This window comes from Mytilus edulis, chromosome 10 (assembly GCF_963676685.1).
Source record: "Mytilus edulis chromosome 10, xbMytEdul2.2, whole genome shotgun sequence".
Taxonomy (NCBI): Eukaryota; Metazoa; Mollusca; class Bivalvia; order Mytilida; family Mytilidae; genus Mytilus; species Mytilus edulis.
In genome coordinates, this window is record NC_092353.1 from 69,250,411 (window position 1) to 69,271,772 (window position 21,362).

Genomic DNA, 21,362 nt, shown 5'->3' on the forward strand with positions numbered 1-21,362 from the left:
CATTTATATATAACATGAAAAGTAGATCTGCACCCGAAAGAACTCGTAATTCATTTATTTAAATTCAACGTGCCAAAACTTATGAAAAATATTAAACGAGAAGATAATTGTTATATACAGACATGCAATCTTGTGATAATTTAATAAACTATATATGATTTATTAGTCTACATTGCGACAGCGCTGGAATTTTCATGAACTCTTCTTCGATTTAAAACAGTGTTATTTTAATATTGATAAGTTAAAGAATATGACAGAATTCGTTCTAAGGTACGCCAAACTTTTAAAAAAAATCTGATAAAGTAGAATTCGCCAATATCAAACGTTTCAAAGATTGGCATTTAAAATATCTAGTCGCCAGTAAATCTAGAGAAAGATTACATATGCGTTTACGTATTGTTAGGGCATGAACTACACTTAGACAGAACTTAAAAGTAGCAACACTCGCTAAGTACAGCGTGTTAAAGACGACAGGACATGGAGCCAAATATTTCACTAACACCTGTTTTTACAGGTAGATAAATACACCTTGTCGGTTACCTTGACAAGTTTATATATTATGGTTTAACCTGTAAAATGTTTCAATACATTATTAGAGGGACATTTCCCATTTGTTACCTCGTTCAAGTGAAAGAAATGTATGCGGTTGACTATGATCTTTAACTTAACGTTTGCATATCACAAGGGTTCCCTTTGGCCACCAACTAAGGCATTGTGTAATCTTTTATGTTTGAAAATAACAAATCAGTTTTAGTTGACTATGCTGTGCTCACTCGTATCATAGAGCGAGAAAAAAAGAAATTGACATTGAATATACATAGTTAAAAGTGTCCTTCTGTAATGTTAACCGGAAGAATTATGAGAGTTTTATTACTAAACATATACGTACGCAATAGGAACCGGTCCCTTAAGATCTAATCTCTTCTTCAAAAGCTAAATGATATAGTAAGAGATAAATTGTCAACTCACATGACATAAAAAAATATCAACTTATAGGTGGCCGCAATATATTGCGGATTATCATTAAGGTGGCAACTGAGATACCAGATCTCTTTACAATAGTCTGTGTATACCGATGCTTATCTAGGCTGAAAGGTTAGTAACCTTTTATTGATGATGTTAACATTTATCATGTATGTCTTGTTGACTTTTCTTTCTAACCGACACTATAAAGCAAACTGTTCACAACAGTGCAAGTCCCCTTCTACACTCTTTTTTGGGGGGACCAGCTGAAGCCCAATTCCGGGTGCGGGATTTACAAGCCTCTTTGATGCATACGCCATTTCCATTCTAAATTTTGAAATCGACCCGGTTGGAGGTGCTACTCACTGCGAGGCCTACTTCTTGTTGTAAATTCAAGACGGCCCAGGTTTAGCAGAATTTGTATTCCACTTTTGATATTTATTTCTTGGTCGCTATGGTGGTCTTTTAATGTAAAATTTGACATTCATACTGACATTTATGCTATTTTAAAACCGCACCATCAAGGTACAAAGCTATATAATACTTATGTTTGGTAAATTAAGTTATTGGAATACCAATGATATAAAAAAAAGTATCAGAAAGCTATGACATAAAATTTAAACTGTGTATATGTCAAGCGTAAGATTTTACATTAGTAATGGAATGAGGAATTATAATTTCATCAAACAAATTTATAAATTTAAAAGTTTGAGAAAAAGAATTTATCCATTTATCAGTGTTATATATGGCGTCTTAATGACGATCGATAACCATTTATACAGCATTAAATTTTATTAGAATGACATGAATTTATTATAAATAAATACATATCACTTAAAACCAGACATGCCTTTTAACGAAAATATTTCTGTTTGTTTTTTTTACTTTCCACAAATCCGGAAAAGCGTTGTCATTGCACCATACATGTATGACTTGCGTGCACAACGAAGCATAAGAGGCAGAGGCGAATCATTATCAAAAATACGGTGGTTATCCACTTTCAAAGACAATTTTTAAGTAAAAGTTTAACTTATACAGTAAATTAAGGAACAAGCTGAAAAGAATCAAACGTTCTTGTATATAAAGACCCCCAAATGTGAACACTAAATCATAGGCGCAACTCATAAATTGACACACACTTACCCTCCCCCCCCCCACTAAAAAAAAATAAAAATAAAATTATATAAAACACAAACATAGCGAGATTCCTCTCTGTAACAACTTTGAATATTTTTAAACATCAGTTGATGAAGATAAAAGGCAAGCTAAGATTAATATTTGTACTGGGGATAGAACATTGCTCCCTCCTTAAAGATATAATCTTATGAGATTCAAAACATCATATAAAATTCTGCATTAGCCGTATACCTTTGTTAACTTAAGACTTTGCATTAAAGTTCAAGACTTATAATGCAGATCGTATCGTCTGTTCTTGTCTTATAGTGCAAGATGGCCGTTACATTCTGATTCAGATTACCAATATAATACATTGTACTTGCTTGTATGTGAAATTCTAAATATACAATTCACAAAAAATAACCCGTGCAAATGGTTGAATCGTATGGACTCAGTTGTTTATTTTCAAACTTTTATTTTTCACATTTGGCTTCGCTAATGGTGTTTTTTTAAAAATTCAGATCTGATGGGTTAGTATATGACTTGAGACACACTGAAGAGTATATTTTCAAAAACAAAAATCTCGATACAAATACATTAAACACCAAGGAAAATTCTGACGTGGCCTTAAGATATCTTTCATATGTTATAAAGTCAATCAAATGATAATTTGATAACCTCTTTCGTTTAACTTTTAAAACTGAGAAGATAATTTCATTCTGACATCTAGAAAATATACTCTTTTTTATTACCAAGAGTCAGAGAAAACCATTTGTTGTATAAGCCAGTCACTTTTAATAATGAATTTATGATATTATTATAGCTTTGCATAATCGTTTTAGCATTTTTTTCTGGAAGCAATTTCAAAATGATTTAAAACATAGCTCTTAATACTCCGTGCAAAATTGGCTTCAATACCACAAAGATAGCTGTTTTGACGTTAAACTGTTTGTCTTTTGAAGTTAAATGGTTGTTAAATAAATATCAAAGCATTAATTCGATGTAATAAAACAGATAGTTTGTTCGCTGCGTGCAATCATTGCATTTTTTCACTAGATAAGTCACCGACTGTTTTAATTATCAAATGCAGTTTGTTAGCCAACAGGGGCAATTACTCAATGTCGCGGTTGTTTCTGTATATATTCGGTACTTCATTAATTAGATAAGAAGAAAATCTGTCATCATTAAAATTCCGTTATGAAATTTGTCTTTCATCGCAATGAAATATGCATTTATGTCATTTGTATACATAGCAGATGTTAATGCTATGCTATCTCTTTAATACCTTTAACTATCTTTAAGACATTGCGAAGGACGTGAGGAGAGAGTTGTGACTTTTGTTTCAGTGCAATTACATAAGTTACACACATACAAATTTGAATATGTTTGAAGTATTTTTAACCATTGCATGTCAAGCAAAGCAACACTTTGACATCTCGCTTGAACTTTTTGCATCAAATAAAAACCTCTATGTTGACTTACTATGATTATGATCTGGTCTCTTTATTAACAGGGCTACAGTTGTCGAGGCTCCAGAGATCTGGTTTAAAGATGATGGAAACCTAACAAAAGTTATTTGTGAAGATGGTTAGTATTTACAGGTGTCAGACTGAACACCAATTCACTCCCTCAAATTTAGAACGTAAAAGTAGTCCTAAACTGACACAAAATAGTGCTTTTGGTGTCATTTTTACTTCATTTGCAGAAATGAAACTTTTGATGAAAGGGAAATATGTAAGAGCTAACATTTACTTGTCTATGAGTTTGCAATAGAAATTAAGGATTGATGCGCTCCATAGTATACTTATTAAAGATTTCTAGAAACCAGAGTTTATTCTTAGTAGTACTTGTGTTCCGAAAGTTAGTTCTTTCTTAGAAAACTTTAAATGTAGGTTGAAAATTCGAATGTAGAAGGGTGATACATGTACCATTCAGTATATACGTTGGCATATGAAGTTAACCTTAAGGTAAAATGTTGAGAAAGCTGTGACAATTGCAAAATTTGGTTGAATAGATAGGGATTGTGAATTGGGGGTCTGACACCTACAGGTGCTAATAAATTACGGAAATAAAATTTCACTAATTGTTGTTTTGTTCCCCATGCTTTCAAACACTTCTTAAAATAAGCTAATTATATAAATCTGTTAGTGATGATCTTCGTTTTTCACACCTGTTTCACCAATTAATAATGGATATCAAATATCTGACAGGTCAGCGTCTTTCTCACTTTGTGGAGGTATAACTGACAATTGTAGTCATTTGTAACATGTGCGAAGCTGCCAGCTTGTTCTCCACTGGATATGGAGAAACTGTCATAATTAAAACCTTTCTTGTATAATACGCTGTCAGTTATGGCTGTTTGAACTTTTAATATCTCCCATTTCATCAATAAAATGATTATCGTAAACATATGCTGAAGGTGATTAATTTGTAAACCCTCCCCATCCAAAAAATAAATAGCACCACCAACAAAATAAAAAAACCCAACATGGCGGCATTTGAGCCATTTTGGTACAACCTTCATCAAAACGCGTTGGAAAGTCTAAGATGATATATATAAAAAGAAGATATGGTATGATTTCCAATCAGACAACTCTCCACAATAGACCAAATATCACAGAAATTAGCACGAAAAATATAGACCTTTTCGTGCTAACTTGTAGTGAAACATTCTCAGTAAGGTATTCCGCTAGGAAAATGTAACATTTCATCGAAAAACTACCGTTATTTCGCGATAAAATATAGCATATCTAACACGGAAGTGCATGTATTATTTGGCAATGCTTTGATCATCAAAACGCATAAAAGTCAACAGGTTACAAATATCACAGATCAAACTGTTTAAGATCTGACTGTCATTTGTTCATTTTTTTTAATAACAAAATTATGAAACCTGTTAATACAAAATATGTCGGTCATGTCATACTTCCTTAATAGGTTACATGAAGGAAACACACTGAAGATAAAAACGTTTTTAAAAGAAAGAAAAAAACGAATTTCATTAACTTACATGATCAGCGTATGAATTTTATTGTCACGTGTTACATGTAAATGAATACAAGGTCAAGGTGAAAGGTCTGTTAGCTAAAACATTGCCCCGTAAAACGAATAAGCGAGGGAAGATTAGAACGATAGGTTTCCTAGTTTTTAGATGATGATTTTCTAAGATGATCTACTAGAGAAATAATCAAATTTTCAAACTCTTTGTCACTTCGTAAGGTGAAGCTAATCGATTCTCACCTGATAAAAAGTATAATCTTAGTAAAGACATGATATCTCAGATTAAAAACAAATACTTTATCAATCTCTTTATTTATCTAAGGATCTTACAAAGAGTTGTTTTTATCCCGAAATATTTTCATTGAAAAAAAAAATTCTCATTAATCAAAATATCAAATTTTACACCGTTATTGTGTAAATGCCACCCAAATATTGAAGAAGATATACCGTTATTAAAAAGATCGGGATTAAAAACATAAATTTAGGTGTCTCAAATTAGAGACAAACTTGCCAATTTTAGCCTGCTTTATTTTACACTGCAAAATGATATCTATCTTAGATTACTCTAGACAGTTACGTGAAACCTAAACATATATCCGTACATATTTAGTCAAGTTCGTTTTAAATACATTGTCGATTGTTCAAACATTGTATATATGTCGTTTTGTAAAATCCGTCTTATTAATAAAGATGTCATTTCCTTTTCTTATGTTTATTCCTTTGTAACGTTAATTGTGTAACTTTTGGGAGTTAAATTAGCATGTAAATACATTAAAATTAAAAAAAATGTAGCCTTCGTCTATAATCCCACGAATGTCAACTTTTCACAATGCGTTTATAGATACCATTGGAAATTCATTCAACTTTTCACAATGCGTTTTATAAGTACCATTGGAAATTCATTAAACTTTTTACAATGAGTTTATAAATACCATTGGAAATTCATTGTCAGCTTAAAGATATACACATCAGTGTTTTCTTGACCAGTCCTCCTGACTTCTAACAATGTGGAAAAAGGATGTTCGGTGATACAAAGCTCTCTTCCTCGGCGAGCGTTTGACTAAGCTGCGTTTTATATATTGAACACTTATTTATCTCTGCAAAATTACCAATGTCGTTTTTTTTAATTTTAGTTCCAGCAATGGCTCCATTAGGTGATGGTACTGGTGAGCATCGTTCTGAACCAAGAAGCACATGTTGTGCCTGTGGGAATGCCCGATACCATATGCATTTTAAAGGAATTTGGTCCAGACAGACCCACCCAAAACATTTCCCGCTTAAGGAAGGTATGTATTCGATCATTTTATATGATGATACATATGTATGTAACACTTTCAAAGGTGTCCATCCAACAAACGTGTCCGACTTCCTCAAAGGTGCCTTTTCACACAAACATGTCATCAAAATCACGCTCTTTTCCCGGATATCGGTACAGTAGATGCAACAGGTGTCATATCAAAATCTGCTGTACACAGTCTTCTGCTATGGTAATAAATGTAACCAGGCAATCCTGTTTTGTTATACTGATCTAAATGTTAATCCACTGGTTTAAGTTTTAAGTATTATATCATAATAAAGGACAGGTAATAATCAGCAGCTTTATCTTTCATGTATAAAATTCAAAGAATACATTTGTCCAATAATTTGTAAATTTACATAAAAAATACATTAAGAAAACTTTTGTCGAAATAGGCACCAGAAAAGCCCGCTCAAATTTATTTGATATCGCTGAATCATATCAAATATTACATATTACTTCATTTCAAGGATGATATATGTTAGATGACTCTGTAAGTATAATCTCCCCTTATTTCAGTTTTTCTTATATACAAACGTAGATTTTGAAATGGGGGTACACTGTATTGAGACACCTGTAGTGTATCATAAAAATGAGAGGTTTAGCGCTATAAAACCAGGTTTAATCCATTATTTTCTACATTTGAAAATACATGTACCAAGTCAGGAATATGGCAGTTGTTGTCCATTCGTTTGATGTGTTTTATCATTTGATTTTGCCATTTGATTAGGGACTTTCGGTTTTAGATTTTCCTCGGAGTTCATTATTTTTGTGATTTTACTTTTTAATCCCTATTGCATGTATTGAGAAATTTTCAAAATACAATACTTTCGAGCTGTCAGAATTTTAAAACTGTAACTGATTTATTAATGGACGAATTGCATGTGATGTACTGTTATTGGGTTAAAAAAAAAAGAAATATGATCGTTTAGAAATGTGATATGTTTTTTTATATCAATGATCGGGTATTAGCTTCTGTCGCGTATACTTTTCATTTGAATTTTAAAGACGTTTTTATAAAGTTAAATAATAAACAAAACACACAAGAATGAATTAATCTTCGGAGAAACCACAAAACAAATCAGAATTCCATTTCCGTAAAATGCAATTGACATGAAACTGGATAAGTTAAAATTATGTAATGTTAAACGTCATCCTGTCTACAATTACAGGTAAAACAATTCATTGAGAATATTTATTGCAGGTATTAGAATTCATTGTCATGAATACACCTTTAGAACATGTATTATTGCGTACAAGGATGCGCAGAAGTCGTTGACATGTCTAAATATTCACTGACCTGATTACAATTAATAGTTTTGCACTACAAAAGTCACAAGGAAGGGACTAAACTAGAGAGGCTTATGCTCTCATTAAGTTACGATCGTCATAAAAAGTTAAAGACATTAAACTTAATTTTTACAAGCTTCATTAAAGAAAATCTTCTTCTTAAAGATAGATTATGTATTTGATTGTTTGATATCAAACGATCCACCTGCTCGTAAATAACAGTATTTTCTTTAAAAAAGGATTCAATGGTGTACGAGGGTGTCGATAGGGGTTTACAAAATAGAGAACACTTTGCAAACAATATAACAATAGAGAAAAATGGACCAAAAATTAAGATTAGTGAATAAGGAGGTGCTAGAATACAAAGGATAGAGACTAATAGGGACACATTTAAAAAATAGAGAAAAAATGTCCTAAAAACTAAAGAATACAGAAATGAAGGACACCCAATCCAGCCCCTCATGTATCATGTACTGCAAATTGTTGATTAATTCATGATCTTATCTTTGATATATCTTGATATAAATTACATCAAACTACAGCCCTTTTATCGGAGATCAGAAATGTACGTCAAAGTATTGCTGGAAAGGTACAAAGTTAGAAATTATTCTTTCATTTTTCTGCTATTTATTCAAAAGAAAGTGGTATTTATGAATACAGTTTTAACTTAACGGTCGATTTTAACACCCATTATCATTGCGAAGTTTTTCAACTGCATAATTATATTATCTTCACGTAGTTTTAATGTTGCTTTTAAAAAATGTTGTTTGGTGCAAGACGGTGAACCAGTACTGTTGTATGTATCTGATCATTATTCACAAATATTCGCATATAGGTATTTAGAAATAAACGATTTTTTCATTTTTTCCCCCAAAATATTATCATTTGATCATAGCTTTCCGTCTTATAAGAAATAACTACAATTTAACCGCTCTATTTCTCACATTACATTAAAACAAGCCAAAAAAAATCCTACTCTCTGAAGCAGCATTGTAATAACAAAATTCAAAAAAAGAATGTTAAAGTATTAGTTTATGAATAAAAAATTTTAAATTTGGCCTTCTAACAAAAATCACAAGGAATATTCAGCGGTGCCTCTGACTTCAGAAGTGAATAAAAGGGGAATAACTCGTATTCTTACTTTTACTTTTTTTAACATGAGTTATAATGTTTAAAATGAATATCCAAATGTATTTATTTTGATAAATCAATCTCGTATTATTTATTGCATAATTTAAGTCAATATATTACATCATAAAAACATTATAGTAAGTAGTTGTGGTAAAAAGACGACGAAAATCTGTGAGAAATAACGGCTGTATTATTCTAGTTATTTTTAAAATTTCATAACCATTTATTCTCATCCAAATGTGAAATTACCAAATTTTCCGCATGTAAATTATATTGGTCTCATAAAACATTTTTTTCTTGCAATTTCTGTTTTTTGCACATTAATGCACATTTAAAGACTATAATATGTATAAATAACTCAATTTATTCACGTTATCTACATGTACATATCAAACCAATAAATTTTCTTAACAACAACTTTATAAAATCGATATGTGTACTGGTATACTCTCTTGTGAAAGATACACATTTACTTTTTAATTCAGCCAAAAAGACAGATATTTTCCATATAATGCCACTGTAACCCTTCTGTTTTGTATTTCATCTGAATTTCACAGAATTTAAACAATGTGTTTTGATCCCAAATTGTTGAAGGGTTTCCCATAGTAAATCATGAACTAGCCATTGCCATATGTAGGGATGGTGGTATATATAATGTGTTGAGATTTGCAGGCGCTTTTATTATGCTTATAAGTGTATGATTTCTCTAAGCTTGTTATATATATATTGTACTATTGTCATAAGTGGGGATCGACATATCGTTTGTTAGGTTTGCTCGCAGAAACTCTAAATTTAGCTTGAAATAAGCACACAGCCGTGTAACTGTTTAACAATTTCACGTCTTAAAACTGTGACACACAAAACAACAGGACAACAAAGTATAGCACTGACTCTCGTTTGCACGACACGCGTTTGTTGAATAAACTTTCATCAAATACCGGAACGATCGAAAAAAATATATCTTAAGACGAAAAAAATAATGTTTGTGAGAAAAAAAAACAACATCAGAAGAGTCTTTTTAATGAAGAATTAGAACTTTCGCAGGTCGACTTTACCCGAGGGAGTTGCAATCTTAGTTTTAGTGTATTCATTATATTTCCATAATTCACAATCAACAATTACATGTGAAATGTAGATCTGAATGTCGTTTTTTTTTCATTTCACAGCAATTTATTTTCACCCAATTGAGAAATTTCCAAATTTTATGCTTGTAAATTACTCTGATCTCATAAAACACGGTTTTTTGTGCAATTTTATTTTTTTGCACTTAAATGCATATTTAAAGCATATAACCAAATCTAATCACATCATCTAAATGTACATGTGTATAAACCAATAAATTTCTAACCACAACTTTATCAATTCGTTATTTGTGGTATATTATCTGGTATATAGATATTTTAATGTTTACCTACAAAATCAGGAAATATGACAGAAAATAATCAAATATCTTTAAGTATCATTTGAATTATCTTTCAAAATCTTTTAACTTTGAAATCTTCTTTCACAAAATTCGAACATTAAAAACTTTTGAAAGTATGACTCATATTTCAAGGGAAAACGACACGTGTTTCTGTTGAATATTCTTCTCCAATACGATTGAGGACAAACGTATAGAAAGTCGAACACATGCAATATGTCAAAGCATCGAAAAACAAAAAGCCATAAACAAAACAGCCAAAATAATGAAAAGCTAACTTTTCTTTTGGAAGATGCAAACTGAGTATTATGTAGTTAACTATGAAATATAACTTAAATTTCGAGTTTTCTGCGTTTTCTCTTTAAAGCAAAGTCGAGTTTGACTGCGTCATTTCTGAACATCATTGTCGAGTATGCCTGCTTTTAGAACATCTTAGAGAATGCCTGAATGTTTTATTAACTAGAAACAGAGTCAGTCGTATAATCTGTCGAGCTAAACTATATCCACATATGGCAGTGCAAATTTGATACTTTAATCCTAAAATATATTATATGCTGACAATTTTTTTCGGCAAACAATCACACGAGGCAAGGAAAGCATTCATTCCAAATAGTGAACTGATTGTTTTTAAAACAGCAAGTTTAGTAGTATCATTGTTGTTTCACAACCAAATGGTTTGAAGCATTCTGAATACGATTTCCTTATATATTTTTTTATTATAAAGTACAGCTTATGCATGCGCATGCATAGCAGGAGGTCCCAACACTGTCGACACACCTGGTTCGCTCCTATTCAAGTTCTTACTGTTTTCTCTGGGTTTTTTTTATTTTGCCTGGCTTTGATTTGCCTTCTTGCCCGATCTATTAGATTGGGGAATCGGTACTCTATTTACACTACTGTTGCCTAAATCAATTACCGATTACAAATTAAAACATTTTTACGTTTTCAAATGTAGTATGAAAAGAATTGAATGTGAATTCCTATAGTTGCACATTTATGCTTTCATAACTGTTGAAATAGATTCCTTCAAATACAGCCACAATTATATTTGTGTTTACGTTAAAATGTCCCATAAATCAGCGAAGTCTCTCAGCTTACTTTAATTTCACCTTAGAGTCAAACTGTTTTGTAGGTATTATTCCAGTCATAAAAGTGTATATATAATATAGATATAATTACGTCAAAATATGATATATAAGTATAATGCAGTGACAGTCATAATTATCTCTGGGTAGATAATACGATGATAGCCAGGTGCTCGTTTTATTCCATAAAAGTTTTATTCTGAGATCAGCTGTGTTCTTTTTATAAAACATTTAAAACGTAAATGAAATTCTAAATGATATTTGTTTGGAAGACGAGACTCGGTATTCACTCAGGGTCTCTTTATAAAAGTGAAGAGTTAATTTAGCTAGTTTCGCAATAATAAAGTCAACAAAAGAATAAATACCATCAGCAAAATAGCTAGCAAGTAGGGGTGCATATTTCTAACAATTATATTGTCACCTAAATTATAAATTACCCGTCAAAAAAGTCTGTCATTTGATTTAAACACCTGGGGATTTATAACAAATACCTGGTGATTAAAGGTAGCCACGAAAATTTGAAGTCAGTTAAGGTTGAAAAAAAATCGTCTCGAGTTATTTTACTACACCTTGTAAAATTCCAGAGTAAGTCACAATTTTGTAATTGCAAATTTTAAACATCTTAATTTTGATGTCGGTGTTAATATCAGAAATTGACATTTTAGTATGACCTCAGTAATCTTCCTAAACGCACAGCTGAAATCTTCATTCTTGCTCGAAATTTTCGTTTTCGCATACTACAATAAATGTCACACACCATCAGCAAATATTAAATCTTCATTCTTGCTCTTAACAACAACAAACAAATTTTAGTTTTTGCATACTGGAAGAAATGTCACACACCTCCAGCAAATACCAAGTCTTTAATTTAACCCAGTTGGAGATCGATCCAACGACACCTCGTGCTCGAGGAGACAACAATGTCACTAGACCATCGAAGCGGTCTAAAACAAGGATATGATACTAATAACTGATTGTTTATAGTTTTTTATTTGGTTTTTTTTCAAGCCATCGACCGACAAATGGAAAGGCTATGCTCTTTAACTTTGTATTTATTTGGCTTTTTAACTATTTTGATCTGAGCGTCACTGATGAGTCTTATGTAGACGAAACGCGCGTCTGGCGTATAAAATTATAATCCTGGTACTTTTGATAACTATAATTATAGCTGGTAATTGAATACCATTATATCATGTAATTTATGCAATTTGAAAATAAGAAACACAAATAAAAGTCCTAATTGGACATTAAGAGTTACAGATGGAAAATGTTGTCAAAGAACTAGAAATGTCATGTTTGAAAGTGAACTATATACACACTAATTTCAAATTAAGGGGTACATACCTGCCAAGTTTTCAAAATGCCCATGGGGGTTTTGCGTGCAAGATGGCTGCCATACTCATAAAAAACCTTCAAGGGGGCCTTCAAATTCAGTGTCATGTTGTTTTTTGGCTTCTTCATACTTGTATATGCCTCAATTCATTGTAAAATTAATTGTTTTGTTAAAATTGTGGACACAATTGCTCTTTAAAAACTTCAATTTGGGAGCCTCCATGGGGGAAATCCCCCGCAATTAGTGACAGTTGGCAGGTATGGGGGTATCTAGCTACAATAATCAAAGAAAGCCAAATAGTTATATAGTTTTCAGTCTCAAGTTTGTGCAACTGACCACGAGTGCGTTTTTATGTGAACAATCCAGAGCTAGTGCTGCCGCCTGTTTAAATTGAAACACAAAAGTTACCTCGTTATGTTGGGTGTTTTGTATGATCATTTTCAGTTATCATCAAATTTTCACATCTTACATTTTGGAATCTTAAAATTCTGCTCGTTGACAAAAAAAGGAAAAGAAATCGACATAAAATAAAAAAATAAAAATTGTATGACATAGTTCTGATGTTACAATTATAATAAGCCGTCGCTTTACTTAATCCATGTCACACGTAAAGTACATTGATATACAAACTCACTTACTAGCTAGAAGAAATATGTTTTCAGAGGGAAGAAAACGTAGTACTCGAGGGTGCAAACTTCAAAAGAAAAGTTAAGTTTTGATTAAATTATTGAACAATATTTCAGCCAAGAAAGGTTAAAGAGATGTAAATAGATTTTATTATGGAGATTCACATTTTACTGTTACCTAGAAAAACAACATTTTATTTCCTATAAAATCTGATAGTATGTTTAAAATCTGCACTTTTTAAAATGACAATAACACGAGATTCTTTTTCAAATATCAAAATGATTTCACTTAAGTGAAAACTTATCAAACCTCTGATAGAAGTTGTTCATTTTTCTTTAAATTGAAGTGGCCACTTGATAAGAAATTTCTTCTTATAGTAAAAATGGGTTTGACGGTCTTTATGAAGTATTGATTATTGAAAACAATGTATCAGTCTTATATTTACTTTTTTTACGGAGCTGCTCAGTAACAAGCAATTTCACCTATGTTAGGATATTTTTCTTAATTTCAAATTCATTCATTCATTCATTCAACATTTGTACTTGTAAATTCATTGCGAAAAGCATGATTTGATTACTTACATTCAGGATGTGCGCTTCTCATGTTTTTGACGTAATGTCAGATATTCGAAACCATCTAGTTTTATCAATGAGCTGCCAAGAAATTTTTGTCCGTAAACACCTACTTTTCTTTTCATAATCTTATCAAATGTTGGATAGAAAGCTAGTTTTAAAAATGTGATGAAATCCTTTCTATTTTTCCATTCATTTTGAGGCAACCAATGTTAAACGTAAGAAAAGTCTAGAGAAAATCATTTCCGGACAAATTTTCAATGACTTTTAGATCAAAATCAAGTTCACGGACCTTGCTTTTTTTCTGCTTTTTCGGGTTCTGTTATTGATGTTCTATAAATGCATACTTTTTTAAAAAGCTTTTTTTTTATTTTGAAACAGATAAGCAAACATCCTCAAGTAAAATCAAGATACCTATGATTTCTATAAGGTAAAACAACAAAGTTGTTTGATAGCAAACCCCTACACTTGTAATATTGTCCTTTATTGTGTAATTTGTATTCTCGGTTTGCTGTCTCATCAACAATTACTTAATATCCCAATATATACTAGTATCTATAACTGATAAAACAGCTGATGTGTTTCCCTCGGTTTTAGTTTAGAACCCGGATTCGTTTTCTCTTAATCGGTTTATGACTTTGGGACAGTCATACAATTGTGAGGTTTAGCTAGCTATAAAATCATGTTTAATCCACCTTTTTCCACAAAATTAATTAAAATTCCTGTACCAATGCAATTGAGGAATATTACGGTTGTCCATTCCTTTGATGTGTTTGGGCTTTTGATTTTGCCATTTGATTAAAATGTACTTTCCATTTTGAATATTCATCGGAGTTCTGTATTTTTGTGATTTTACTTTATTTTGAACAGCGGTATACTACTGTTAGTAGAAATAAGATGAAGCGGTTTAGTACCAATGTTGCCTTTTTTTATATTTTGTCCGTATTTTATTTACAGAAAGAACCCGACTGTTGCATTGGTCGAGTATAGTCGGTGCTTCTCACGGTGAAGACTACAGTATATGGGAGTATGGTAAACCAGCATCTAGAGCTGTCAAGGAAGTCTGTGAATATGGATATGTCAATCACATGGAACAAGAAATGAGAAGAAATGTAAGTTTTTTTTAACTTAATTATAATGCATAATTCAATAAAATTTCGTCAGACTGTTTAGACATTAGTCGGACTTTGATTGAAAACATATTCATACAAAACCGCGGTTGTGTTCCATTTGTTGTAGTCAGAATCTCGTCCTTCTTTCATTGTGTATGATAGTAAGAAAACATATAACATCATGACATAACTTACAGAAACACGTGATTTTCGCATGAATTTCAAATCTTTTTCTTTTTTTTGAAGATATGTTAAATTTAGTGTACATTTTTTCTATCATAAAAAATCACATTGTCGTTTATTTCATGTTTTAATTACTCTTTACTATTGTAAAATATGTACGTTGTGCACTGATCTAGTGGCTGTTAGATCAAAAGGCTTAAATGTGAAAAAAAATATGTAAATACTTGATACTAATAATCGTTTTCGTCTTTTTTCTTTTTTAAGAATTAATTCACAAGTAACTGAAGGTCAATAGAATATAAATTTTATGAATTTTACTAAAATCAAATTTGACCATATATGTAAATGGTAATATGATTTACATATTCTTGTATAAAAAGGCCACAAAGGGGCGTGTTTATTAATAAATAAATGATACCAATAAGAATAAATTTCCTCATTTTAATGAAAAAGGTTCACTTTTAGGTCAATATATTATAAAAAAAAACTTTCTCAATATTTTCAACGTTTGCACGTGTACGCACGAGCATACACATTTCTCGGAATTGTTTATAGTAATAATGTTCTTCTGATTGTGCATGCATATAAACTCAAATAAAATTTACTAAGAAAAGAAGTTTAATGGAAGGAAGATGCAATTTTAAATCATATTTGAACAGTGAAAATTAATTTTCGAAACATTCAATCTTCTCTACAATATAACATCCCCTATTGGCCTATTCGTGTTACACAAATTTACTATGTTATGTTAAAATGTGACAAATAGATTTTTTTTCGCTATTCTGATAAAAGAAAACCCAGCCAAGTTTATACTAAATTGATGTTCATTAAAATAAAGCACAGTAGGTCAAAAGTTGGAGGGTAGCATTTACGGCGAAAATTATGTATCTTTATATAAATTATCCTTACTGAACTATTTTTGAACTATGAATGACTTTGTTAATGCAAAACGTTCTTATGTATGATTATATATGTTAAATTAGATCTGTTACTTGGATTGATCAATGGACGAAACTTCCCAGAGCCTTACTTAATTTACCGGAAATGACAAATGTACATTCAAACATACAAACTTTGTAATCAGAAAGAAGAAAAGAACCCTTTTGATGCATCAATATGTTTAACTCATCAATAAATACTTCACTGACTATTGTGCTGAAAATCACTGCTAGCTTTGTATGTTATTTAGCTATGGATACCTGGTACACAAATACAAATAATCTCGTTTTCACACCGTCTTGTACTTTCATACTTCATAAAACCTAATGTTATGTCCTTTAACCTCCAATGACTTTACTCTTTTGTGATATCTATAAATTCAATTAAATATGTCGTTTGTAAGAAAAATATTGAACATTTGTCAATTTCATAATGGAAAATATGGCACATCAAAGAAAATATTCGCCAACGAATTATGATATGGAAATAAATAAAAAGTTGATTACAATAATCGAGAATGAAATCCCACGATGTATAAAATGTTTTTTTTATGATTATGTATATTTAAAGTTTCGTACATGCTACAAAAAAGTTTTATGTGAAATATATTATAAATAATGTCATAAAATGTTGACCCACTGAATTTGATATCAACCTGTTTGTATAAGGAAACCAGGAAAAGTGACTGCTTTCATAATGTGAACCTTAGGTGTTGCTTGATGTAACATTCTGTTTTAGGCCCCATCGCAGATAATGTTCATTCTACATTTGACTTATTTAAAAATGCATTGTGTTTTATGCTTTTCCTGTAACGTTTAATTCTACAGTATTAAAGAATTTGATAAAAATAATGATAATTATTATTTCAAACAGTTAAAGTGTTTATGATTTTTGTTATTATAAAGAGAACCAGAGAGCCTAATAGTGCAGATCTAACCAAAATTAACCAAAAAGCTGGCAAACTAGGACAATAATAGGACTGCTCGTAAACCCAAATCCTTTAAGCTATGATCGTGTAACTTTTCCACCCCTGAACTGTATTGTAAGAAAAATACCTACATGTAGTTTAACAGAAAAAGACACGCTTGTCCTTGGAAAACCTCAATACAATAATATTATAAACGAGTCCTTGTTAAATATTAGACTAAACTGGCGTATAAATCTTAATGTCAAACATTTATCAACCGGTTAATGTGTCTGTAAATGTTAAAATGGCATTTATTACATATTTATCAAATTGCAATTGATAAATATATACAATAAATCCCTTAGAAATATTAATTATTATTTGATAAAATAAATTATCAACAATTAGGTGCGAGTTTTTGAAGAATTCCCCAATTTTTGCATTAACATGATAGATTATCATACGAAGAGGGTTTACTTTTAAAAGAAAACAAATAAGTAAGATCTGTTTCTGTGTATGCGTTGGTGATTTTGCAAATACCCGTATTTGACTTTTTTAAACAGTTAGTATCACGTGTTTGGCAAATTAATCAAGTGTGACGTTTTAACTGAGCCAAGGTCATCATCGGAAACAAATGATTTTTCTATAATAAACGCATTTGTAGGTGAAAGGTCTTCAATTTGACAAATGCTAAGGCAGACATGAAGTTGTGGGTTCAAGTTTTATTACATTTTGTCGTTATTAATACTGTAAGAACATAATACAAAATGAATTTAGAAATGAGCTATACATGACTGCAGGTCAAAAACTTTAAAAAATAATGAAATTTAAACATAAAATGATAAATTACAGCTGTGTATCGTTATTATAATACAATCGTCGTTTTCTTGTTTTGCTATGACATTTTGATAACTGCTTTTTGTGCATGTATGTCGAAAAATCTACACGGTCAGGGTTAATTTAAAATTTCACTGTTCACTTGTTTTAACCTGTTAACGGGTTGCCTGTTTTGACCAAGGCTCATACTAAAGATCACTAAACTATCTTTTGGTTGACCGGAACATGCATAAAAACAAATTAATGACACGAGAAGCTTGATTTTTCACTGTTACTATTCTGATTTTTTTCAACCTATGATTTGTGTATTATTTTACTCTTGCATAAAAAGAGATGCATAAATGATTGGGTGGAGTAAGAGCCGATGAGACATCAAACCAACGACAGAAATAAAAATCATTTGTAAAGTTGTCTCATTGGCAATCATACGACATTTAGATACTCTGGCAGAGTTAGATCATTTGCACCGTCATAGTTAACATCTACTTCAAGCAATGACTCACAGGTGAAGCAGTTCTTGGGAAAATCTTAAAATTTCTATTAAACCGACAAAATGAGGAATAAAAACAATAACAGAGACTTCCGATACCGTTTTTATTACCGAAAAGATACTGGTATTCGTCATTAAGATGATGTGGTTCATCATATTTTATTGCATTTACACTAAGCACACATATCGCGTAATGTCAACAATGATGTCGATTATGTAATCATGGTTCTAAACAATAACGAATCGTTGGAAGAAGGAATAACCACAAAAAAAAATGAATAGTTCCCGGAGTACTTATATCAAACCACGAGTTAGAGGCACGAAGAACAACAATAAACTTACAAAAAGACGAACATACTAATATACCAAATACTGATCTAGGAGTACTTGCAGTTACTGAAAGTTAGTTCATTGCGAAAACCAATTAAGTCATGTTTTCCAAGACTGAATTGGTTTGAAAATTTTACACCATTTACAATTATTGATGGATGAGCGAATAATCTTGTGTTGATATAACAATTGGAATGAACATATATGTTTTCCAGCTTAGAATGCGCCTATTTTCGGGCAACATTGTTTTCATGAATAATAAAGTCGTTGCTCCTAACATGAGCTTCCCTTTTTTGATTTTGCCTTGTGATTAAGATGGCATCTTAGCTAAAGATTTGAGGGCTTGTTTATACGTATACTTTTGGAGTCCAGAAGTCCTCAAAAGGTCTTCCACAAGCTAAAGAATTAAAACCTGCCGGTTAAGTAGTCATGATATTTATTTTATCTTTCAGACTGACAAGATACTGACAGTTGTGAAAACTCAGCCATTATGGGGTGAAAGGGACATAACTAAGAAAAGTCTAGATACACAGATAAATGTCAACCAACATAATCATCTGATTTCTCTACTGTCGATGATTGGTCCAAGTCCAGATTGGTGTATAGGTAAGTCACGTGGTCAATTTTACATTTTTTAAATCAGGCATACGCGAAGAAAAACAAAAGATTGATTAATTATCCAATTTCTTTAATAGTTTTAAATGAAGGAAATGAGTTTCTTACACGATAAATGTCAAAGTGATATGAAATCAGCAAAAACGAAGCGTTTCCGAAGCCAAATAAGTCAAATATATTTATGTGGAGTAGGATCTGCTTACCCTTCCGGAGCAGCACCTGAGATCCCCCCCTTTTCTGGTGGGGTTTCGTGTTGCTAAGTCTTTAGTTTTCTATGTTGTGTCTTGTGTCTTGTTTATATTTGTCTGTTTGTCTATTTATTTTTTAGCCATGGCGTTGTCAGTTTGTTTTCGATATTTAAGTTTGACTGTCACTATGGGGTTTTTCGCCCCTCTTTTACTTTATTTCGTTGTAGTTGCGTCGTGGTTTTATTTTTTAAACGTATGCATAAATTGGACGATTTTAAGTGTTTAATTCATAATTGCATTTGCATTCTAATAATTGTGCTCATTTAATAAAAAAGAAAAGAAAAAAAACCATTCAAAATAGATGTTTGTAATACTAAATTGACCATAAATAAGATGCTGGTGACGTCAATCTTAATATTATTGTTGATTTGAATTTAGACATTTTAAATGTAAAATGTTCAAAATGAAATATTAGACAGAAAATGTAATTCTGAGAAAAATAAACTATTTAACTGTTTAATATGCCAACTAATGACTTTTTATGTTAAATCGTTTATGAATTCGTTTCTTGTATGATTGCACTTATTTATAGAATAAATACAAACATGCTATCTGTACTTGCCTATCAAATAGCTTCTTAATGATTTTGACAGGTATGCAGACCATGTACAAATTATCCATTACAGCATGTCAAACGTGCTTTTCTGTAAAATAATTTCAAATTAGACGTTATGACATTGTAGATAGAGCAGAAATGAAAGCTAAATATTTATTTTCATCTCGGTTATGTAATAATAAATACCTTTTTAATGGCTGATATTTTGAACGATGGCGATAAAGCGCCAAACATACGAAAAAAACGGGCCAAAATATCTTAAAAGAGATAATTCTTTTCTGATATGTTGTCAAAACAAACTTCTAAATTGATAAGTCTGCCATGGTCAATCAGTGACAATATTATATGCAGTGGGAAGAAATATAGCATACTTAATTTCAATAATGATAATGAACATACTAAAGTATTAAAAATAATTCATGAAAAGCCAAAATTACATCATAAATATGTGTGCTGCTTTTTCAAAGAAGTTTGTACAATATAGAAAAGAAGTTGTGTTATGATTGGTAATGAGACAAATCTCCACAAGAGACCAACATGACACATAAATTAACAACTATTTACGCCTGTTAGAAGTAAAACAAACCAAGAAAAAATGGGAAAAGAAAACCATCTTAAATTCCCGCTAGCAACGAACGGCCCCTGAATAAGGCGATAGTCTGTTCATGTCCTTGCTATTTAAACTTGTTGTCTCTAGTCAGACTGTACCATTGTGTATCAATAGCCGAATATTTAAGTTTTTCAAGATTTTTCTGACGCTTGTGTTTCATTGACATCAGGCAACACACTGAAACTTAAAGAGCTAATAAACTTAAAATGACAACAAGTATAGTCAAACCCGACAACGAATCTATATGAGGGAGATAACTTCTTTTCTATAGAATGGTTTTAAAAACGTTTTATGACTTTCGAACAGCGATCTACTGTTGCCTTTATTTATCGGAAAATTTGTTTCTTTGAGACTTCCAATTTAAATACGTTTTAATGTTGAAAATCCTTTATACTGTGACTTAGAAAAAACGTTTATTTCCGGATATTTTCACTTTTTCATTTTGACCCTGATGATACTGTTTAATCGTCTAAAAATATTTATCTAGGATAAAGTGTTGCGAAGTTGTTCACCCATTTGAAAATTTAATTTGCAAAAAGACATTTTTGTTGCGCAGTGTCAGTTAAACAGAAATAAAACCTTTTTTTTATTTTTAATACAATTACACTTTATATAAGTATCTTTGATTTAAACTGTTTAAAAGCTAGTTTATGTTTCATGCTTGTCGTTTATCAGATGAATTTCACCACTGTTACATGCGC

At 31.1% G+C, this 21,362-nt stretch overlaps 1 protein-coding gene across 1 annotated transcript in view; it reads left to right on the top strand.

Annotated features, from left to right (window-relative positions):
* LOC139492935 (uncharacterized) overlaps positions 1-21,362 on the top strand; it is a 96,368-nt gene that overhangs the window by 41,962 nt on the left and 33,044 nt on the right. The window contains exons 4-7 of the mRNA XM_071281083.1: positions 3,593-3,666; positions 6,213-6,365; positions 14,792-14,946; positions 19,085-19,238. Coding sequence (XP_071137184.1) covers positions 3,593-3,666; positions 6,213-6,365; positions 14,792-14,946; positions 19,085-19,238 — 536 coding nt within the window. The remainder of the gene's footprint in view (positions 1-3,592; positions 3,667-6,212; positions 6,366-14,791; positions 14,947-19,084; positions 19,239-21,362) is intronic.